Raw genomic sequence first — 19,559 nt, forward strand, 5'->3', positions numbered from 1 at the left:
AATCTACGTAGGCTACCATATGCAGCTGGGTGAACCCACACTGTACAAATTGGTTTATTGTAATGCCCTCTGATTGAAGTTTTTTTGGCCTCCTGTTGAGGGCGACACAATACATCTAATGTAGGTTAAACGTCTTTGACACATACTGTACAGTGTGGCTTTTCTTTTTAATCATCATTTATGGACTCAGAGGTCATTTTTGCAGTTTTGCTATAAACAGGATCCCCAATTTTTATACATTCTAAAGCCCCGTAAGACGTCATAATAACACAAGAGTACATTGAATAGGTAATAGGGAAAGACAATTGAATGGGACTCCTGTAAAACCAAGCACGTAAATTTTGGTTTATTCTAATCTGGCAAATTAGTGCAATATGGGTCATCAATTCAGATAATAGACTGACCCTAGGCCTATATGTTCATGTTGTGGTGAGTTTTTGTAGAGGATGATAAAGGACTTTTTAAGCTTTATTGTTGTTGATGTTTTTCCGCTAGGGATTGGATTTGGTGCTATTCAACGATAAAAACTTTTTAATCCAGAATGCATGGCAAAATTGCATTCCCCCCCCCCCAGAACAATTCATCTGTTTTTCTACTTAATCATTTCCCTCTGCAGCCATGTCTAGAACATCAGTTTCAACCCTGCATGTTACAGTTTTGGCATTTTTATTTTATTTATTCTTCATGTGCAAGAGTTTATGCTAAAACCTGATCTTTGAAAATAAAAAAATATGAAAGATACTGATAATAACTCTAAAACTTGACAGATTTTGCCCATTTGTTTCTTCTTGATATTCATTGTAAATATCCACATATTTTAACTAATTGCCTGACTATCTATTGGAAGCCTATGTTAAAATTGGTCCACTTAAGTTGTAAATTTAAGTTTTGAAGAAATATTGGATCGGTTGATTGCTGTTAACTTAAGTAAAACTCCATATTTAAATACAATTGCTGTCAAGAGTTCATTACAATGTAGAATCCCTATTATACAGAGTTTTTTTGTACAGTTAATTTGATGGTCTTACAGACAAGGCCATAATTCTTATCCTGATGAGAAGTCAGTATGTTTACATGAGTGTCTTTGGCCCATGGAAGTAACTCCTCCCAGGAACAGTGGTGGGAATTAGATGAAAGTAGTGACTATCTGTTAGTATCTCACAGGATATGAGGAGAAATTTCCACAGGAACATTAACATTTTCCAGTAGATGCAAGTGACTTTGTGAGCAGAACGATGTTCTCCCTTCTTAGGAGACCCACACTGAGCTGGTCCACGTTGATGAAAGCCATTCAGCAAAATCACAGGTCAACCATCTACAGCAAGCCGCCCAAAGAAAAGATCGGGCCAGTGGTAGGACTGAATATCTTTGTTAGTAGTTGTTTGGTAGAAGTTGAATAGACAGACATCCCATGTTGTTTGTATCATAATGTACTGCAACATCAGGGACTCAGGGATGTTTTTGTGTGCTAACTTGATGCTAAATTACAATTAATCAAATGATAAGGACCCTGTTGCCATACAAACAGTGCAACAGTCGTGGGAAGTCAGTATCTGTGATACTTCACTGTATTTCCCCTAATGCGAGGAATTCAAGCGAACTGTGTTCCCCAGTCTGTAGAGTGGGAGAGATGTTTTATTCATTTGTTATTCCTAAGTCAGTGTGAAGCTCTCTGTAAAGGGATCCTATGATGGAACTGCAACATAGCGGCCGGTGTTTATGCCACTATAAATCTGTTGATCTGTCCTCAGGGACGTACACAGGGGCTTTTACAAAGCCTGGCTCAGGTTAGGAATACCAGAGTGCAGAGGGACAAAGGGAATAGCATAGTAGGACGATATAAATGGGGGCTGCTGTTATATGTCCCGGTGACTCACTGAGATCAAGTCCTTCTGTTTTGAACACAGGTGTTCTCTCCCTTAATTCAACCTCTAGCTGATGACAGGAGAGGTTTAGGAGCTGTAAGACAGTGCCTTGAAATGTGTCATAAAAAATCTTTCTTCATGCAATTATGTTTATGTTCTCTCTTTCTTACAGCAATCTTTCTTTGCTATATGTGTGTTTGCTGTGACTCTCTTGGGCCCAGCTGGATGGATCATGCATCACATCCCAGACTACCGACAGCGATCACCTCCACAAACCTGACTCCCATGTACACAAGTTATTGTGTGTGGATTTTTCCAATGTGTATGTCATGAAGGGAAATAAAACTTAATGATGAAACTCTTTACCTTCTATAAAGACTTTGATATAATATCTGCTGTGGTATGTTTTATTTCTAAGACATGGGATGTATAAAAAATAGGCCAATTTGTTGATGGGTCTGATTACTGTAATGTTTGGAAAATGCTTAATATTTGCTTCATAGCATAAACAGTTGTAAGCAAATGGGTTATTCAAGGGTGCAGTGACAGGATGTTGCTCCCAATCAGCTGGAGATGAGATGGAAATACACCAACAGTTCAAACTATAATGGGAATTGTCTGTCAGTCTGTCAGTGGTTCAGACCCTGGAGTCTGTTTATCTTTCAGCTGCATTTTGCTCCTACAAAAGGATGCAGAACTTAATTTAAAAAAAATGCTGCATGTATCACAGGCTTGAAGAATGGTATATAAGTAGGCCTATATTTGTAAATGAATCACTCTTACTCAAAGCCTTCTTGTTGATGTGTTACTGGGGATTAATATTAGCCTATAGACCAGTATATTCACTGCCTGTTATCAAAATTAGGAAATACAATAAAAAACAAAGGGAAAATCTGAATTTCCTAAAACACACAAAATATGTTAAAATAAGTTAAAATATAACTTTGCTCCATGCAAGACACGTCATGCTTATGATAATTACAATGTAACAACCATCTGTTGCATGTTCTGCTTTTATATGCAGCTCAGATCCACAAATGCGCAGGAATATATCGACAAACACACCAATTTCCTTGGTATTTCCCTCCTATAATGTTCAAAGAGGACTAATGGGGTTGTTGGAAATCTTGAATGACAATTTGTCAAAGGTGGATCAGTCCATTTGGAAAGGTATGCTGTGGCAGATGTATATCAACGTTCCTCTCTGCCCCGAAAGAATACAATTCTCAAAATTAAAATCAAACTCACAAAATTGGGTTTTAGTTTTAATTCCGCTAAAAGCGACCGCACCACCGCTAAAAAGCCACAGTGTACAAATCCATCGCTCAGAGTGGTACAATCAAGCCGAGCCTGGGCTGCAAGGAGGCTATATTCACTTTTTCACGACAGAAGGAAACACAACGCCGGGGAGGAAAAAAAACACCAAAACAATTGACATTCTGGGTTTAACGGTTCCCAAAGTGTCTGCGAAATGTCTACGAAGGCAGAGCAGTGTAAGTACGGCTGTGTGTCTGTTTTTCCTGTCTTGTCATGGAGGTTTGGAAACTGGAAATGTGATTTTTGTTTGAATCAAGAAAGCGAATGAGGGGAGCTGTCCTTGGTGATAAAACCGCGGTTGCCATGGCAGGTTGCAACACGTCCTCTCACTGCAGAGGATGGAGGGCTCAGCGCACACAGGAAGCCGCTGTGTATATATGTATATTTCTCGGCAAGGGAAAACAATGTAATGGCTACATCGTCATGCTATCTTTTTGTGTTGTTTTGATTGACTTGGCTGAATGAGGCGCGTGCAGAAAGCGAGGTGTGCTGCTGGTCTCAAGGTCGACCTGACAGATTCTTTACTGAACAATATGGTGGCATTAGAGTGATCAATAACGTGGTTTGATCACACCGTCCTGAAGGCTCTTGTTCATTTCCTCCTAAATCCTCCGATTGCTTTTGAACAGGTGGAAAGCACCCCCTATCTTCAGAATTTCTTCAATATTAGTACTGAATGATCTCTGCACACTTGTAATCACATATTGCTCGTTTTTTAGTGTATAACTGACGTAACATATGGGGTCAGACTTGGTGTTTGGGGCTTCCATTTCAATTGGCAGTGTTGCTGATTGTTTAGTGGTCAATATAAATCAGAAAAACAACAGAGAACAACAAATTGTCAGCTGTTATCTTTATAATTTTTAGGCATCAAAATACGATGAGAAGCATGTGTGCTACAGTTTGTTTTCCAGCACATACTTTACATGCTTAAAGCCTGCAGCTGTTATTTTTTATTTTTTGGTTTGTCATTTACAGGTCAGGGAGGAAGCTAAACACCACTGCCCACAGTCACAGAAAATGGGTCAGCGAACACCCGCTCCAACTTAATTTAACTCTTAATTTAACCCGACAAAAATAACACGTTTATACCTAAAACCCTGACCTGAGGGAGAAGTTCAACATAGAAGTTGCTGACATGTCTCACAGTATCATCTGCAAAGGGATTAGTAAACCCTCTCTCATGTCTCATGCTGACTGCATTTTCCCAGCTTGTCTTGGGACTTGAACTGGCAACCTTTTGTACATGAGCTTGTTTCTGTAAGCAATAGGTTACTGCTTCCTCTCGGGGTTCCTGTGACCTCAATGCTGCAAAAAAAGGTCCCCTAGTGAAGGCCAGACAGCCATGGGTACAGAGACTCTTTGTTTGACTTGATAATTGCAGCATCCACGTTACATGCCGTCTTACATGAACCAAGAAATACAGCTCCATGCATGTTCTACCATTTGCCTTATCTGTGCACTCAGATTCATATGATAGTCTCACTAGTGTTGATTTGCTTGTTACTCTGCTCTTTATTTTGTCTAGTTGCCTCTAAGATACGATACTTGCAAGAGTATCACAACCGTGTGCAACACAATATTTACCCTGTGCCCTCCGGAACAGACATTGCAAACACACTGAAATACTTTTCCCAAACCCTGCTCAGGTAAGTACCCTGCTTTGGAGCTAACAGGTGAAGTAACAGACTGTAGAATGTGAATGCTATTTAGCTTCCTCACATCAGACGAGATAACTTACAGCAGGTTGTTCTGACACACTTCTTGAAAGAGATGACAGTGACACCATTAATATGAATTTAGTATGTCAAGAGGAAGTTAGGGAAGTGGCCAACTGTGTCTACTGCTTGTCCTGTTTTGAAAGATAGAAGATGGAGCAGATTTCCTTCAGTTATGGTGTTGTTTTAAAGCAGCAGCAGGGATAGATGGCTCAGTGATGTTTATTGATTCAGTGGTTGCCTGTTAAATGAATGCTTCCCTGGGGTGGCCTGTTGTGTCCTTCCCAGAGGGGCCTGGTGCAGGGCAGCTCCTTCAGCTCTGCAGTTGCAGGGTCAGCCTGCTCCCCTGGGTGCTGTGAAAGCCTGAGGAAGGAACAGCTTGTTATTTCCTCCTCCAACACAGGTCAAGTAGGCAGCCATTTTGGACACATCAGATTTCACGATGTGTCATGTCCCTGTTTTTCCAGCTGGAGCTTCTTCCATATCAGAGTAGGCTGCAGTGATAGGATCATTTGATATGTCATATGGTTGGTTTAGTCTTCCTGCCTGCTGGCTTCACAGAAAATATTAGTGCTGTCCAAACTTATTAGCTAATTTACAAAAAGGATGGGATTACTGGAGGCTGAACTTGTATGCCCCACTTTTATTGTTATTATCAGCTTAGGGTGCAATCTATTTAAGATTGGCAGCCAGCCTCAATTCTACACTTTATGCCTAAGCCCCATAAGGATTATTCCTCTGCTGAGTGATGCTCACAAAGTATCCTGGTTACTTTGTGCTTTGCTGAGGGGCTGTCCAGCACCAGCAGCCACTGTGCTTTTTTAAACATGGCCTATCTTATGTCTTTGGCACAGATGGAACATGACAGGGGCTGCAACTGTGGGAATCTGTGTAAACTCAAGTGATGATTTGGTCTCTGAGGGGCATTTGAGTGCGAAAGGAATGATGCCACTGTTAACAGCTTCTTATTATTTTCCCTGAAGCAGAGCTTCTTAGCCTCAGATATGCAGAACAAGTAATTCTCCCCACCATTAGAGGGGTCTAGTTTCCTCAGCAGGGACTCCAGGATTATCCATACACAGGTCTGTGCCTTCTGAAGCCCGGGGTGAAGAAAGAAAGAAGGGAAATGAAAAAGAACGACAGTGAGAAAGTAAGAGTAGTGAGCCTTAAAAAGTGGAGCAGGCGTGTGTCATGTTCCTGGAAAGAAAAACTGAAATGGCCAAAGGAGGTGTTTGTTGATTCACACACCAATTTTAGTTTTAGCACAGGTCAGATGCAGAACAGAAAATAAAGAAAGGTTACGTTTTTCTGTTTACTGACAATTACTTTATATATGCTTCCTTAAAGAAGAGGCAAAGCTGTGTCATATTTCTCGAAGGTCAGATTGAGCTCTTTGCATCAGTGAGCCATGCTGACTTCATGCCAAACTCTATCACTCTGAGAATATATAGTATGGTTTAGACATAGTTCTCTGTAATTCTGTAACTTTAGGAAGTCTGATTGTGCTTTAAATTCCTGCTACACACACGCAGTCAATGATTTTGTATTGCCAGTGCAGGGTTTGACAGTTAATGTATGTCATGTGTCTGTATCAGTGCATTTCTACATGTGTTTTATGTGTTGTACATGTTTGTAATTCTTTGTCGTTTGTATGTATGTGTGTGTGTATGCACATATGTGTGGGTCTTTGTGTGTTCAGTGCGTGTGAGCGTGTCTGTTGATCTCTATGTTCATTGTTCAAAATAATGATGTGTTCTATATGAGAAATGGGCAGTGAAAAAGTCATACTCTGAGATACAGTCTGTTGTTGTGAATTAGTCCAGTTTGAGTTTACGCTGTATATAATAACACAGCTTTATGAATGAATCTACACTGATTAAAATCTTACAGAGTATAACTTTGAGGGGATAAGTCAGAAAATGTTACATTCTGCTGTTGACAGTATAAACTGTTAAGCTCAACATTATGCATCTAATGTTATGTTAAAAAATCTTGAAATCCCCTTTCTCACTTGCCGAGAATGCTGTAACTCCACTTTTTGAGTGACCTTTCAAAATAAAAACAATAACAAAAACAATACATCAGAATTTATAATCTGGGCTCTCTTGATAAATCCGAATCATTTGCCTGATAGAACAGCTTAGCTCTTTAATAATGTGCAGTAAAAAGAGCAATGCTCTCTGCCCCCCCCAATCCCCCCTTCCCCCTCCTCCACCCTAGACGCTCCACACTCAACCCAACTAGTTTTTTCCCTTTTTGTTTTTCCTCTCTTAAAATTGAATATAACCACCACCTTCCCCAGGGGACAACAAACACAATTGTCCATCCTACATTAGCTCACAAACATATTGCTACCAGTCATCTTCCCCTGATACAACCTATTCCTTTGTCATTATAGTTTCTCCTTTACCGTAGATTAGTTACATTTATTTTAGAAACCTGAATCCATATGCCTGTTGGATCTTATTATTTCTCCTGATGATACTGGTACAGTATCATAACGTATGCATACGGACATTATTTCTCTGGCGCAATAAACATGTGCTGTGACCTAGGAGCACTTGATCTAACCTCACACACATGTTTATTACTGGCTGAAGCATGTTTCAAAAGTGTCACCTCTGTATTTTCCCGAACCAATTTGGTGTCACTCCCATCCTTGACAGCCCCACTAAAGACAAGGAAATTTCTTTTTTTTCTTTTTTTATTCCACGGCTCATTTGCCTTTTTGCATGGTAGCCTCTGACCTTGCTGATTGGAAGATGGCAGCCATCGAGGGACAGTCATTTGCACTGTGCCTTTTTTGAGAAGTATGGGGTTGCCACTGAAAACATGCCATTTTTTTATATTTTTGCTCCTTGTCACCAGATACGCATGAGATGCAGTGATCATTGCAGTTTGTGCTCATGTTTTTTTTGTTTTCCAAGTGCAAAGATAGACAAAACGAAATAAATTGAATTAAAGTCACTCTGAACAGACAAAGCAGGGAAAAATTGCCCATGCCTTCAGTGATACAGTCAAATAGTGAGACACTGCATCCTATGTGGGGTTTATCTGGGTTTGTTTTTTTCTATTTACGCTGTCTCTGTAGTGCCATTTCAATGTAATGTGCTGTTTTTTTGTGTCTTTGTTGTCTCTTTTTTTCCCTTGTTCCCCTCCCCTACCCTCCCCTCCCCTCCCGCCCCGGAGCAGCATTCTGTCCCGCACAGGCAGGAAGGAGAACCAGGAAGCTTCCAATTTGGCCGTGCCCATGACCATGTGTCTTTTTCCTGTGCCATTCCCACTCACCCCATCTCTAAGACCACAAGTCAGTTCCATCAACCCTACAGTTACTCGCTCCCTCCTTTACAGCGTTCTGCGCGATGCCCCGTCAGACCGCGGGGGGCAGGGGCAGCAGAGTCGGGACGCTCAGCTCTCAGAGTACCCCTCTCTGGACTATCAGGGCCTCTATGTGACCCTCGTGACCCTGCTTGACCTGGTGCCCCTGCTGCAGCATGGTCAGCATGGTGAGTCAAGGCCCAGTGCACCACTGTTTGTCATCATCATCCCGAGCCTGGCCTGCATGAAGCCACTGCTGCTTTTTTGGCCTCTTTTGTAACTGGAGGAGAGAAGTCCTGCTGAGGATCTTGAGGGATGCATGGGGTGATTGGGAGCACGCTGGATCCTATCAACTTAATCGCTCATAAGCCATTGGATACACCAGACATAGGCCTTCTCTTCTGTGTATCATACTTGACTGCATGTTTGTTATGTAAAGTGGGAAAAATGTTTTACTTATGTTTTCATGTGCAATTATATAAGTTAAATGGATACACACATAGGCATATATAATGTTTTCTTTTTTTCAATACATTCAGAATACATCTGAGAATTATTTATTTCCACACTGTTTTTCACGGGCCCAAGGCTGCATCACAGTCAGTGCTCTTGTTTTTCATGAATATTTTACCACTGTTAAAAAAGGCTCAAAAGCATGAAAACCCTTCTCCTTGACTAGAATGCTCTACTTTTCCTGAGGGCAAATTGTACTTAAGTGGCTTTAAAAAAAAAAGCTCACTGCCCTCAGCTAAAGTTCATATTCCAAATGTTTTCCTTTATTTCACTGTTTTTATAATATATAAAAATATTTAATGACATTTCCATGTAACTTTGACATCTGTGGGTGCATACAGTATGTGAATACTGTATGTACCGTTAATTGAATGAGTGTCTGTGTATCTCTCTTTGTCTTTTTTTTGCGTTTTTCCCTTTCTCATCAGATCTGGGACAGTCCATATTTTACACAACAACTTGCCTCCTGCCCTTTCTCAGTGATGATATTCTCAGCACTTTGCCCTATACTATGATCTCCACCTTAGCCACATTTCCCCCTTTTCTCCACAAAGACATCATTGAGTACCTGAGCACCTCTTTCCTCCCCATGGCTATATGTGAGTATGACCTATCATAAGATCATTTAGTGTAGTAACTAATTCACTTCCTGTCATAATGAAACTGTACCTATACGGTGGGATAATTGGTGACTGATGAAATGTATTCATGTTATTTTCATCAAAAGATATACTACTATCTTAAACACAACGGGGAAGTGAAGTTCATTCTTTCTCTTCCTTGCTCGTCTGTAGTGGGCTCCACTCGGAGGGAGGGGGGAGTCCCGGCCTATGTCAATCTGTCTGCCTCCTCCATGCTCATGATTGCAATGCAGTACACCACAAATCCAGGTAACCCATCATATTGGCTGCTTTTGAAGCTTGCATGCAGAAATAACCTAGACTGTAATGTTAGGCAGTAATGGCGCTCTACTTAAACTGGTCTCTTCTTCTTTCTAGTGTATCACTGTCAATTGTTGGAGTGTCTAATGAAGCACAAACAGGAAGTGTGGAAGGTACTTCCCCTCTAAACACATAATGCAGATATATGGTCATGTGTGTACTGTAAAGCACAATGGAAGGTTTGCCTCTGTTTAGCATTTCTTTAATCTGTCTATCTCAAAAAAATAAAAGCCTATTCCTGGGGTTTACTTTCCATATAAGACAAATCAGCATCCACTACAGCAGTTGCTATTAGAAATCGAAACCTTTGTTAAGTGTATTTTGATTAATTTGAGAAGGGACATTGCAAATTAATAAACACGCCTGGTAGAATTAGCCATCTGTAACATCTGTAAGCCCCTGGCCGAGGTGTCCGTATTTATATCTATGGCCTGGCTCTGTTCAAACTAAGGTAAATAAAACTCTCCTACCAGCCTAAGCTCACTAATTAACATGTTATATATTGTTTCTTTAATTCATACAAAAACTGAAATGTAAAAAAACAGTGCATGACTACCCCTGAAACTACAACTTGCTTTTACATTTCAGCTAACTGTTAGCTAAGCTAACGGTCTACTGGTGCTAGCTTCATATATAGCGACCATAGAACGGTGTCCATTTTTGTCTATTCCTTTTAAAACAAAAATATATATAAGGTCCTTAATATAAAAAAAAAATGAAACAATGGGTATCAGGCAACATTTAGTCTTTAAAATTGATATAAAGCATGTTGGAATTAAAACCTTCAACTAGTTGCTTTCTATTCATTAGTATGCAAATATATGTATTTGAATATCATGCACTTTGTAATAACTGTTGATGTTTGTACTGTGTGCAGGACCTTCTTTATGTCATATCCTATGGCCCATCCCAAGTAAAGCCTCCAGCTGTGCAGATGCTGTTTCATTACTGGCCCAACCTGAAGCCGCCAGGAGCCATCAGTGAATACAGGGGGCTTCAGTACACAGGTCAGATTCTCTTAATGTCACATCTGCTGCTTGATCTGCCCTTGAACTTACTAAAGGTCTAACCTATCCCCCATTTTTCTTCTTTACTCCACTCCCGCTGCCAATCTTCTGCCTGTCTTCCATTTCCTGGATCAGCCTGGAACCCCATCCACTGTCAACATATCGAGTGCCACAATGCTATCAATAAACCTGCTGTCAAGGTGACTTCAGTCTTAAAAACACATGTTAAATAAGCCTTAGATATTAATTCTTACATCACAGGTACACTTATGGTTGTTGGATCCCACATCCCTTTACGTCTAGCATGCCTTATTACTGTAAGAGGATAGATTAGCACTTAGCAGCACACTCTGTATTCAAAAGCTGCTTCCCTTGAGAACAACTTCGGGAATGCATGGGGCATGTGCCAGATTGCCTCGCCGAGTTCAACTGTGTGTGTCGGTGTGTTTGTTTTTGTGAGCCCCTCGGTAAATAAATCAGTGAGAGTGGGGAAATGATAACAGCTTCTATGCTACTCTACTCCAGTCTCTGCTGTTGCTGTTCTGCTTTATCAGCTTCGCATGCCCTTACTCAACTGTGCTCAAAACTGACAAATAGAGTAGGAACAGGGGCATGGACAGGGGCGGATTTCAATTACCAGGAGCAGGGAGGGGGTACTGGGGGAGGGTGGCTTAATTGGAAGCGGTGACCCCGTGCAGCCCTTGAGGATGGGTGGCATCAAGTGAGCACACTAAATTACAGTGCACCATCTGAACATTGAGGCCACGAGCATTGAGGTTTAGCACAGGGCCAGACAAAGGTTGCAAGGGAACATAGTGCAGCATATGCACGCAGCCATCCACACAAAGGCGTGGGGAGACAGGTATAGGTGCCAAATGATTTCTTGGGCTAGATAATGTTATACTACCCTTGGAGAGTACTATGTAAGAGAGACAAATGGAAAATGTTAGCTTTAGTAAATGTAGTGTATGATAGTCTATTCCAAGGGACTGTACGAAAAAACATTTGGGGGAGGAGGATTCAGAAAAAGGGAGGGTTGTTTTTTTCTTTTTGCTGAAAGGAGGGTAGTCAAAATATTTCTTTCGGAGAATGCCTTTAATGGTTGAACCTTTCAGAGATCACGTCACTATTGTTATATTTGAGTATTTGCTAAACAGGATGTATCATTTTGTTATGTTTAATTCTATTCCAAGGTTTAAATTGAAATACACCATCTTAAACACTTTATCCACTTTTGGTTATTAATGGCAACAATGATTTGTACGAATTACTTTTTGAAAATTGAAGCATAATGTTCAGTCCCCGTCCACACCAGATCATTTTTGTACAGTCCCTAAATTAGCAGAAATGGTTTATTTCTCTCGTTTGTATGAAAATTGAACCTCAAAGTATCTGTATGTTCACATTTTAAATACCCCATCCATATTCTAACTCTACCTTTCTTACTTTACAGATGTGTATAGATCCTACTCTTTCTGTTGCCCTGGGAGACAAGCCCCCTCCTCTTTATATATGCGAGGAGTGCAGCCAGAGGATAGCGGGGTATGCTTCTGTTTTACCTCTTTTCCCCATCCTCTAGATTCTTCCCCTCCTTCAATGAGCTGCCATTCAAAACATACACCTATTGCCTGCTTCATTATTCCTCACTTTAACCCAGGGAAAAATACATCACCATGGTTACTTAATTCCCTCACGCTGATAATGAGATCATCATCACGAAACCACACAACCTCTTTTCTCCAGCGTATAGTACGTGTTATAATTGCATGGCTCTGCAGTTTGCATTTTCTTTGATATTGAGGGAAGATATTTTGTTTTCTAGCTCTGTTAGGAAGTTGAGACTGCTGTGTATACACTAGGTGGAATTGTATGTTGAGCAGTTTGCCTATAAATCAAGCATTGTTTATTAATTTCTTTGACCTTTTCAGAGACCACGCTGAATGGCTTGTTGATGTACTCCTTCCCCAAGGTGAGCGTTCACAAACAAAAAGGTGTTTGAGTGTCTCTCAGTTTGTCTTGCTCCCCACAGACAAAGAGACATATATAATGTAAATGTGACATATGTAGAATATATTCAGTATAATGTACTATATACAGAAAGATTTTTAGCATTTTAATATGACAGAGGTTATTATATGTGCACGTGTTCCTTTACTTTGATTATGTTTAAAGCCATAGTTAAATCTGATACTTAAAGTTTAGTCATCTGAGGATATATTTAAACAGAGGTGTTTATAATAATATAACCTTTTTCGAGTACCTTTTTTAAATGTCATTCATTTTTGCTTTACAGTGAAAACAGAGAGGTTTTTAGGCAGTGTACGTATATGTGCAATGTATAAAAGCTGCTATATACTGTATATAAAGTTTTAGGAAAAGTTTTAATTTTCCAATGACACATATGACTAATTTCAAAAAGCTACTTCTCTTGTCTGAAAATTGAACATTTTTGTTAATTTGTCTTTGCAGCAGAAATATCTGCCATTTGTCAAAAGAAGGTAAGATTTGTATTTGTACTGCAACTGCCTACTCTCTCAATGTCTCTCCATATTAAGGACAAATTAACCTTTGCAGTGATTTGTTGTTACTGATTAACCTCTCTACATCTTCAAATTAATGAAGTCTTGCCTTAAACTGCACATACAAAACACAAAAAAAACACGCTTTAAGTGGTTTTAACACATTGAACCTTGTGGAGGAAGACGTTTCATGAAATCCATTGTTACCTATTATTACATATAATAGGTCATTTATTTATGAACTGGAAATGTTTTCTTCACTGAGAAGTCAATTCACTGGAATAGCTCAGTAAAGGCCACATCATTTCAAATGAAGCTGCTGGGGGGTGATGTTTGTTTGCTGTTGCTGAACGCACTGCTGAGGGCGCTCCCTGCTGGTTTCTAGGGAGACACCGGGAAAACTCAGTGTGAGATGATCTCAGGTATTCCCGTCAGGCCGAGCAGCCGTCCGATGTCAGGGGAAACAGCTGGCCTCCACCCTGGTTTGTCCAGCAGTTTATAATCCACAGCCTCCCTTTCTGATCAGGCGTTGTCACACTCATTTCAGAAAGCCCTTTAAACTCCCACCTGGATTTACACCAGCTCGTTCATCTTCATCTGAAAATAGCTTCTTATAAATATACCATGATATGCAAGATAGAACATACTGTAAACAACAACAACATCAGTAACATCAGGTAGTGTTTTTGGTTGTTGAAAGCCGGATGGGTGAATGACAGAACTCACCATCAGAGGACAGATACGTTAATTTGATAGGGAGCACTGCATCCCTCTAATGGCACAAGATTAGAGGCTGATCAGATTAGGATGGTTCTCTAGTGCCATGCCTTTTATTTTTAGAAACCTGAGACACCGTAGGGACACATAAAGAGTTTTTCTATCATTGCAGATGCGGACAGATCAACATCTCTAAACAAATGCGTATTGGAGAGGACCATAGTCATATTCAGAGCAGTTAGTTGCTTTTGAGGCCTGTAAATATGTTTATTTTTAGAGGCTTGTCATAATACATTATTGGCTGATTTGCTGTGATTGTGGGATATTTTTATTCTGTTGCCTACTGCCCAGAATAAAAAATCGACTGATCTCCTCCTCCTTTCCTGTTTCTTGGCTTTGCAGAATTGTAGCTCTCATGTTAGGAGGGCTGTGGTCACCTGCTTCTCTGCTGGCTGCTGTGGGCGCCATGGCAACCGGCCTGTCCGCTACTGCAAGCGTTGCCATGTCAACCACCACAGTAATGAGGTGGGGGCTGCGGCGGAGACCCATCTTTACCAGACCTCGCCCCCTCCCATCAACACCAGGGAGTGCGGAGCAGAGGAGCTAGTGTGCACTGTGGAAGCTGTTATAAGGTACATTCACAGTGTTTGCACAGCCACAGTTACAGGGCATATGCCTCTAATGTTGTTTTTACCTGAATCCTCTGTTATCCTCTCCATACCCATCCAGCCTTCTCAAGGAGGCAGAAATTCACGCAGAACAGCGTGAGTTTGAGATGAACAGGCGTCGTCAGATGGGCCTGTCCGCCTCCCACCACTCTCTGGACAACATTGAGTTTGACAACAAGGAGGACGACCAGCACGACCAGCGGCTCCTCAGTCAGTTTGGCATCTGGTTCCTGGTGTGTAATCACAGTGTCTGTCAATAACAGGGAGTTGGGAGATAAGGATGTGTACAGTGCACGGCCTCTTATCACTACCCTGCTAAATACTTGGTTACCTGACTGATTAGTTTGCTTCTCTGACCTTCACTCACATCTGCAGGTGAGCCTGTGCACACCCAATGAGAACACGCCAACAGAGAGTCTGGCTCGGCTGGTCAGCATGGTCTTCCAGTGGTTTCACTCCACTGCCTACATGATGGACGATGAGGTTGGAAGCCTGGTGGAGAAGCTAAAGCCGCAGTTTGTCACTAAGTGGCTAAAGACGGTGTGTGAAGTGCGATTTGACGTCATGGTCATGTGTCTGCTGCCCAAGCCTGTTGAGTTTGCCAGGGTAAGGCCAACATCCAGGTCAACTAAACACACAGTATAAGGTTAAGGAATCATAGCCGATGTAGGTGCTGATACTAGATGTGGATGTGGGTGGGAAAAGGTTATATTCAGAACAAACAACCAACAGTAACATTATAACTGCAAATATCCATATTTGAACATGTTGCCCTGTGCAGCAGCTATACAGTATATATCATTAAATCAGCATGTCACTGAGGGCCGAGGTTTATTAAAATAGGGAGGGCGGGTCACCATCTGAACTCTCTTGGCTGTGTTTGATCTAAGTCAGTACATTAACACTTTTCCCCAGGTGGGAGGATATTGGGACAAGTCATGTAGCACAGTGACCCAGCTGAAGGAGGGCCTGAACCGGATCCTGTGTCTAATACCTTACAATGTCATCAGTCAGCCACTGTGGGAGTGCTTTATGCCTGAGTGGCTGGAATCCATTCGCACCGAGGTGCCCGACCACCAGCTCAAAGAGTTCCGGGAAGTGCTCAGGTAATCCACCACCTCCAAGTGTTTGCATATTGTAGTTGCTATTCCTGTAATAAAAAAAAAATGTCTTTTTGCATATAAGCAGATTTGAAAGTTATTATAAGTTACTTGTAGCTGTGCTTATTCTGATATACCTTACATACACAATTAACAGACAAATCTGTGCCTTGGTTTCAGTTTTGTCATTTGCTGGTGTATTTTTCTTATTCCTTACATCATGATCTGATGTCAAGATATTTCCAGTGCAGCTACAATACAGTCTGATCACAGATATGTATTTTTAGTAGTCCAAACATTAAAGATAAATGATTGGTGTGAATTCCACAGAATCGTCAAAGAAGGCTCTTTTCCAAAAATACTCTTGTCAGTCTCAATGGTCTATAATGCATGATGCTAGCTTTTGCAGCACTGAAAAATCTCAGACTAAAGAGGTGGATGCATTTTGGACTAAGGGGCTTATCAATAGTAGGTGTATCATCAGTGAAAAGCTAAGCAAATGGAGAAGTTTGATATTTTGGAAAATGTTCTTGCAGAAAGTTGATTGATACCACTCTTATGCGATGCGCTAGAACCAGGAGGTGATGAGCTTAGCTTAGCAAAAAGACTGGTAGCAGGGCAACAGGTTAGCAATTACCATATTGTATCTTGTTTGGTTAAACTGTGTACAAACTGAAATGTAAAAACAAGAGGAAGGGGAAATGAAATAGAGGCAGTGTGAGGACAACATAATTGTAACATGAAAGAACATTACAAATAACAGGAGTGAACTGAATATCACTGCGATTGTGTAACTGTATCCGAGGAACGTAATATTGTGTTTTGCCTTTTGCTTACAGTAAGATGTTTGATATTGAGCTGTGCCCCCTGCCCTTCTCCATGGAAGAAATGTTTGGCTTTATCAGCTGCAGATTCTCTGGCTACCCAGCGTCTGTGCAAGAGCAGGCTCTGCTGTGGCTGCATGTAAGCACGCGCACACACACACACACACACACACACACACACACACACACACACACTCACAAGCATGCACACAAACACAGGCTGTATCATGTCCAGTTGACATCCCGCGGTTCTGTCCACAGTGCGTGTGAATTGAACAGGTTGTCGAGTGTGAGTGTGAGAGTCTGGGCAGGGGCCCTGCTGAATATGGATCTGGGTCACTGAATGAGACTGAGAGAGATAGGAGGGATTTTGTCTTTCATCCCATATGCACTCACAGCTTGCTGCCCTGTATACATGGATCAATTTCAAGTTTTCTGTCACAACTATGATCAAAAGATTGCATTAATTTACCCTCATTTATTAAGTCACATTCAAATCAAACAGTGAAGTGGTGCCCAGTTTGACTCTGTACATCTTTCTCTGTATGGTATAAATCTGTGGTATGTTCATGGTGTGATATAGGTATTTATATTGTTATTAGCATCAATTTACCTCTCTTACCCTACAGATATTCAGCCATGCATGTAGTGTTTATGTTATAACATAGAAAAATACATTTAAAAAAAGGTCAACAACTGCAGTTTTCACTACTTTTTTCTCAGAAGAAAATGGTTCCTGATGAAAACACAATGATGTCTGTGCATCATCCTGAGTAACTTAGAATTTGTTTCTGGAATATCAGAGTTTATCTAATGTGATTTTTCAATGCTTGAGCAGCATGAACAAAATTCCATTCATCTCTATTGTATTGGAAAGGTGGCAAACGTTTTAGCATTGGAAATACAATGATATTAAACTATCTGCATAGTAAGGAGAAAAATATTTTTAGGATTAGTGTGAATGGACCCTTCAAACATTTGTGTGTCTTCTTTGGACCCAGGTGTTGTCAGAGCTGGACATTGTGGTGCCTCTTCAGCTGCTGATTGGGATGTTCTCTGATGGAGTGAACTCTTTGAAGGAGCTGGCCAATCAGAGGAAGGCACGCGCCTCAGATCTTACTGGCAACACTGGGGCTCGTAGGGTAAGGGAGACAGCAATGCCAAAACTACTCCCCCAAAAGAAAGATATGAGGGTTCAAAGCTCGTTTTGATTTAGTGTTATCCCAGTAACAAGTCAGGACTTATAGTATATTCCAAAAAAACACCTCACTCTACTTAAAACATCACCTGACTTGATGTTATTACATCTTTGGGAGTTTTGTTTTTGGTTATTTTGCATTCTGTCAAATGCCTGCTTAGGATCACGACAGATTTCTACTCCTTCCTTGCTTCTATTTTATACCATTCATTGAGATGTACTGTATGTTGCCATGGTAACCTCCAGTGTCTAAATATAGCTCTCTTAAAGGGCTTATTTGAACTTGACTGTGATGTAGATTTATCATTGAAATTTATGGCCGAGCAACTCTGCACTCATGTGTCAATATATCTGAAAGTAACAGGGGAACGTTGCAGATTAAAAGACTATCAGAGGCATAAATGCTTTGAATATGAAGTCAAACACATATATTTTACTTTATATAGAGATGTTCTCTTTGCTCGTAGGTGAGCGTGGTGTCAGATCCAGGACGCCATGGGCAGCACAACACCCTCAGTCCATTCCCCAGCCCCTTCAGGAGCCCATTCCGCAGCCCCCTGCGCTGCAGCCCCTTCAAAAACCTGGGTCACGCCACCGGCCACTGCGCTCTGGATTTGGACTGTGACGATGATGACATGAACCTTGGCTGCTTCATCCTCATGTTTGACCTCATCCTAAAGCAGGTGATCACACCTTCTTGATGAAAAATTGCTAAAATGATAATAATCATATTCCTAAAGGGACTACGGGTCTATTTACGATGCTCAATGGTGATATTTCTACCATACTCTTAAAGGGACTTGGTATTTGTATGGGAATCACAAAACGTCTTATAATGCAAACACTATCATATTGTATTACTAAACATATGCCAAGGATGTCCACTGAAGTCTGTTTGTACACAATTCTTCTTCTTGTTCATTCATATAAAGGCTAACGACAACAATGCCCACAAGTGGGATCTTGATGTGTGTGCGTTGTGCTCCACTTTTTGTTCCATTTTTTTACGGCCCTATCTCCTGCTGTCCCAGATGGAGCTCCAGGATGACGGTGTGATGCTGGGTCTAGACAGCAGCCTGGGGAAGGATATCGTGGGCATCATCAACAACGTCTTCCAGGCCCCTTGGGGAGGCTCACACACCTGCCAGAAGGATGAGAAGGCCCTAGAGTGCAGCCTGTGCCAATCCAGTATCCTGTGCTACCAGCTGGGATGTGAGCTCCTGGAGAGGCTGACCCCCCGAGAAGAGATTCGCCTTGTGGTGAGACACAGCATGATTTTGCATACGTCTAATATAAATAAACCCTGGTCATTAAGCAGGTAAGGCTTTAAAATGAATGTCACGTAGCCCCCATGTCAACCACCACAATACAACCAAAAACACCACTGTGCCTGGCTGAGCCAGTGTTGTCGTAGATGACATAAAACACAAATTTCTAAATCATTTTAATCTCCATCTCTCTTTGTTTTCGTCAACTTACAAATAGGTAATTTTAAAATTACTTATGAATGACTCTATGTCATGCTCAGCAGAATTACTGATGAGTGTATGAAACATATAAAGGAGATTTTGAAAGTGTTTGATTTCCTCTACAGGAACCTACGGATAGTTTGGAGGAGACCTTGTTGTTGTCTCAGCCAGAATTCTGCCTCGATGCTGAGAATGCAAGTGAGGAAGGAGACAACCCATGTGGCGTGCACACTGACAACCCCAGTAACCATTCTCCTGATAACCCATGTGTGTATCAGTTCTGTACACAATGTTAAAAATCATTAAGTGTCATAACAAAATATAATTTAATGAACTAACCCTAACCCTAACCCTTATCTGTCAGAGGAATACCAATAATTCTTAA

The 19,559-nt window shown here is 41.1% G+C and overlaps 2 protein-coding genes across 2 annotated transcripts in view; both read left to right on the top strand.

Moving 5' to 3' along the window:
* Positions 1-1,158: 1,158 nt before the first annotated feature.
* On the top strand, positions 1,159-2,254 carry LOC144535138 (cytochrome c oxidase subunit 8A, mitochondrial). The gene is made up of 2 exons (XM_078277443.1): positions 1,159-1,352; positions 2,038-2,254. The coding sequence occupies exons 1-2, from the start codon at positions 1,236-1,238 to the stop codon at positions 2,143-2,145; spliced, it is 225 nt and encodes a 74-aa protein (XP_078133569.1). The 5' UTR covers positions 1,159-1,235; the 3' UTR covers positions 2,146-2,254.
* Positions 2,255-3,256: 1,002 nt separating this feature from the next.
* Positions 3,257-19,559, top strand: part of unc79 (unc-79 homolog, NALCN channel complex subunit) — a 32,867-nt gene continuing 16,564 nt past the window's right edge. The window contains exons 1-20 of the mRNA XM_078278010.1: positions 3,257-3,358; positions 4,711-4,831; positions 8,093-8,406; positions 9,160-9,330; positions 9,526-9,621; positions 9,730-9,785; positions 10,550-10,679; positions 10,815-10,879; positions 12,133-12,221; positions 12,608-12,648; positions 13,149-13,177; positions 14,318-14,547; positions 14,645-14,816; positions 14,959-15,189; positions 15,499-15,689; positions 16,523-16,646; positions 17,509-17,649; positions 18,173-18,388; positions 18,737-18,964; positions 19,300-19,441. Coding sequence (XP_078134136.1) covers positions 3,337-3,358; positions 4,711-4,831; positions 8,093-8,406; positions 9,160-9,330; positions 9,526-9,621; positions 9,730-9,785; positions 10,550-10,679; positions 10,815-10,879; positions 12,133-12,221; positions 12,608-12,648; positions 13,149-13,177; positions 14,318-14,547; positions 14,645-14,816; positions 14,959-15,189; positions 15,499-15,689; positions 16,523-16,646; positions 17,509-17,649; positions 18,173-18,388; positions 18,737-18,964; positions 19,300-19,441 — 2,809 coding nt within the window. The 5' untranslated portion in view covers positions 3,257-3,336. The remainder of the gene's footprint in view (positions 3,359-4,710; positions 4,832-8,092; positions 8,407-9,159; positions 9,331-9,525; positions 9,622-9,729; positions 9,786-10,549; positions 10,680-10,814; positions 10,880-12,132; positions 12,222-12,607; positions 12,649-13,148; positions 13,178-14,317; positions 14,548-14,644; positions 14,817-14,958; positions 15,190-15,498; positions 15,690-16,522; positions 16,647-17,508; positions 17,650-18,172; positions 18,389-18,736; positions 18,965-19,299; positions 19,442-19,559) is intronic.

Source organism: Sander vitreus, chromosome 20, assembly GCF_031162955.1.
Source record: "Sander vitreus isolate 19-12246 chromosome 20, sanVit1, whole genome shotgun sequence".
Taxonomy (NCBI): Eukaryota; Metazoa; Chordata; class Actinopteri; order Perciformes; family Percidae; genus Sander; species Sander vitreus.

Coding starts and splice junctions, on each gene's coding strand:
- LOC144535138 (XM_078277443.1), top strand. CDS start 1,236: ATGTTCTCCCTTCTTAGGAGACCCACACTGAGCTGGTCCACGTTGATG. Junction 1,353..2,037: donor AAGAAAAGATCGGGCCAGTG/GTAGGACTGAAT, acceptor TCTTTCTTACAG/CAATCTTTCTTTGCTATATG.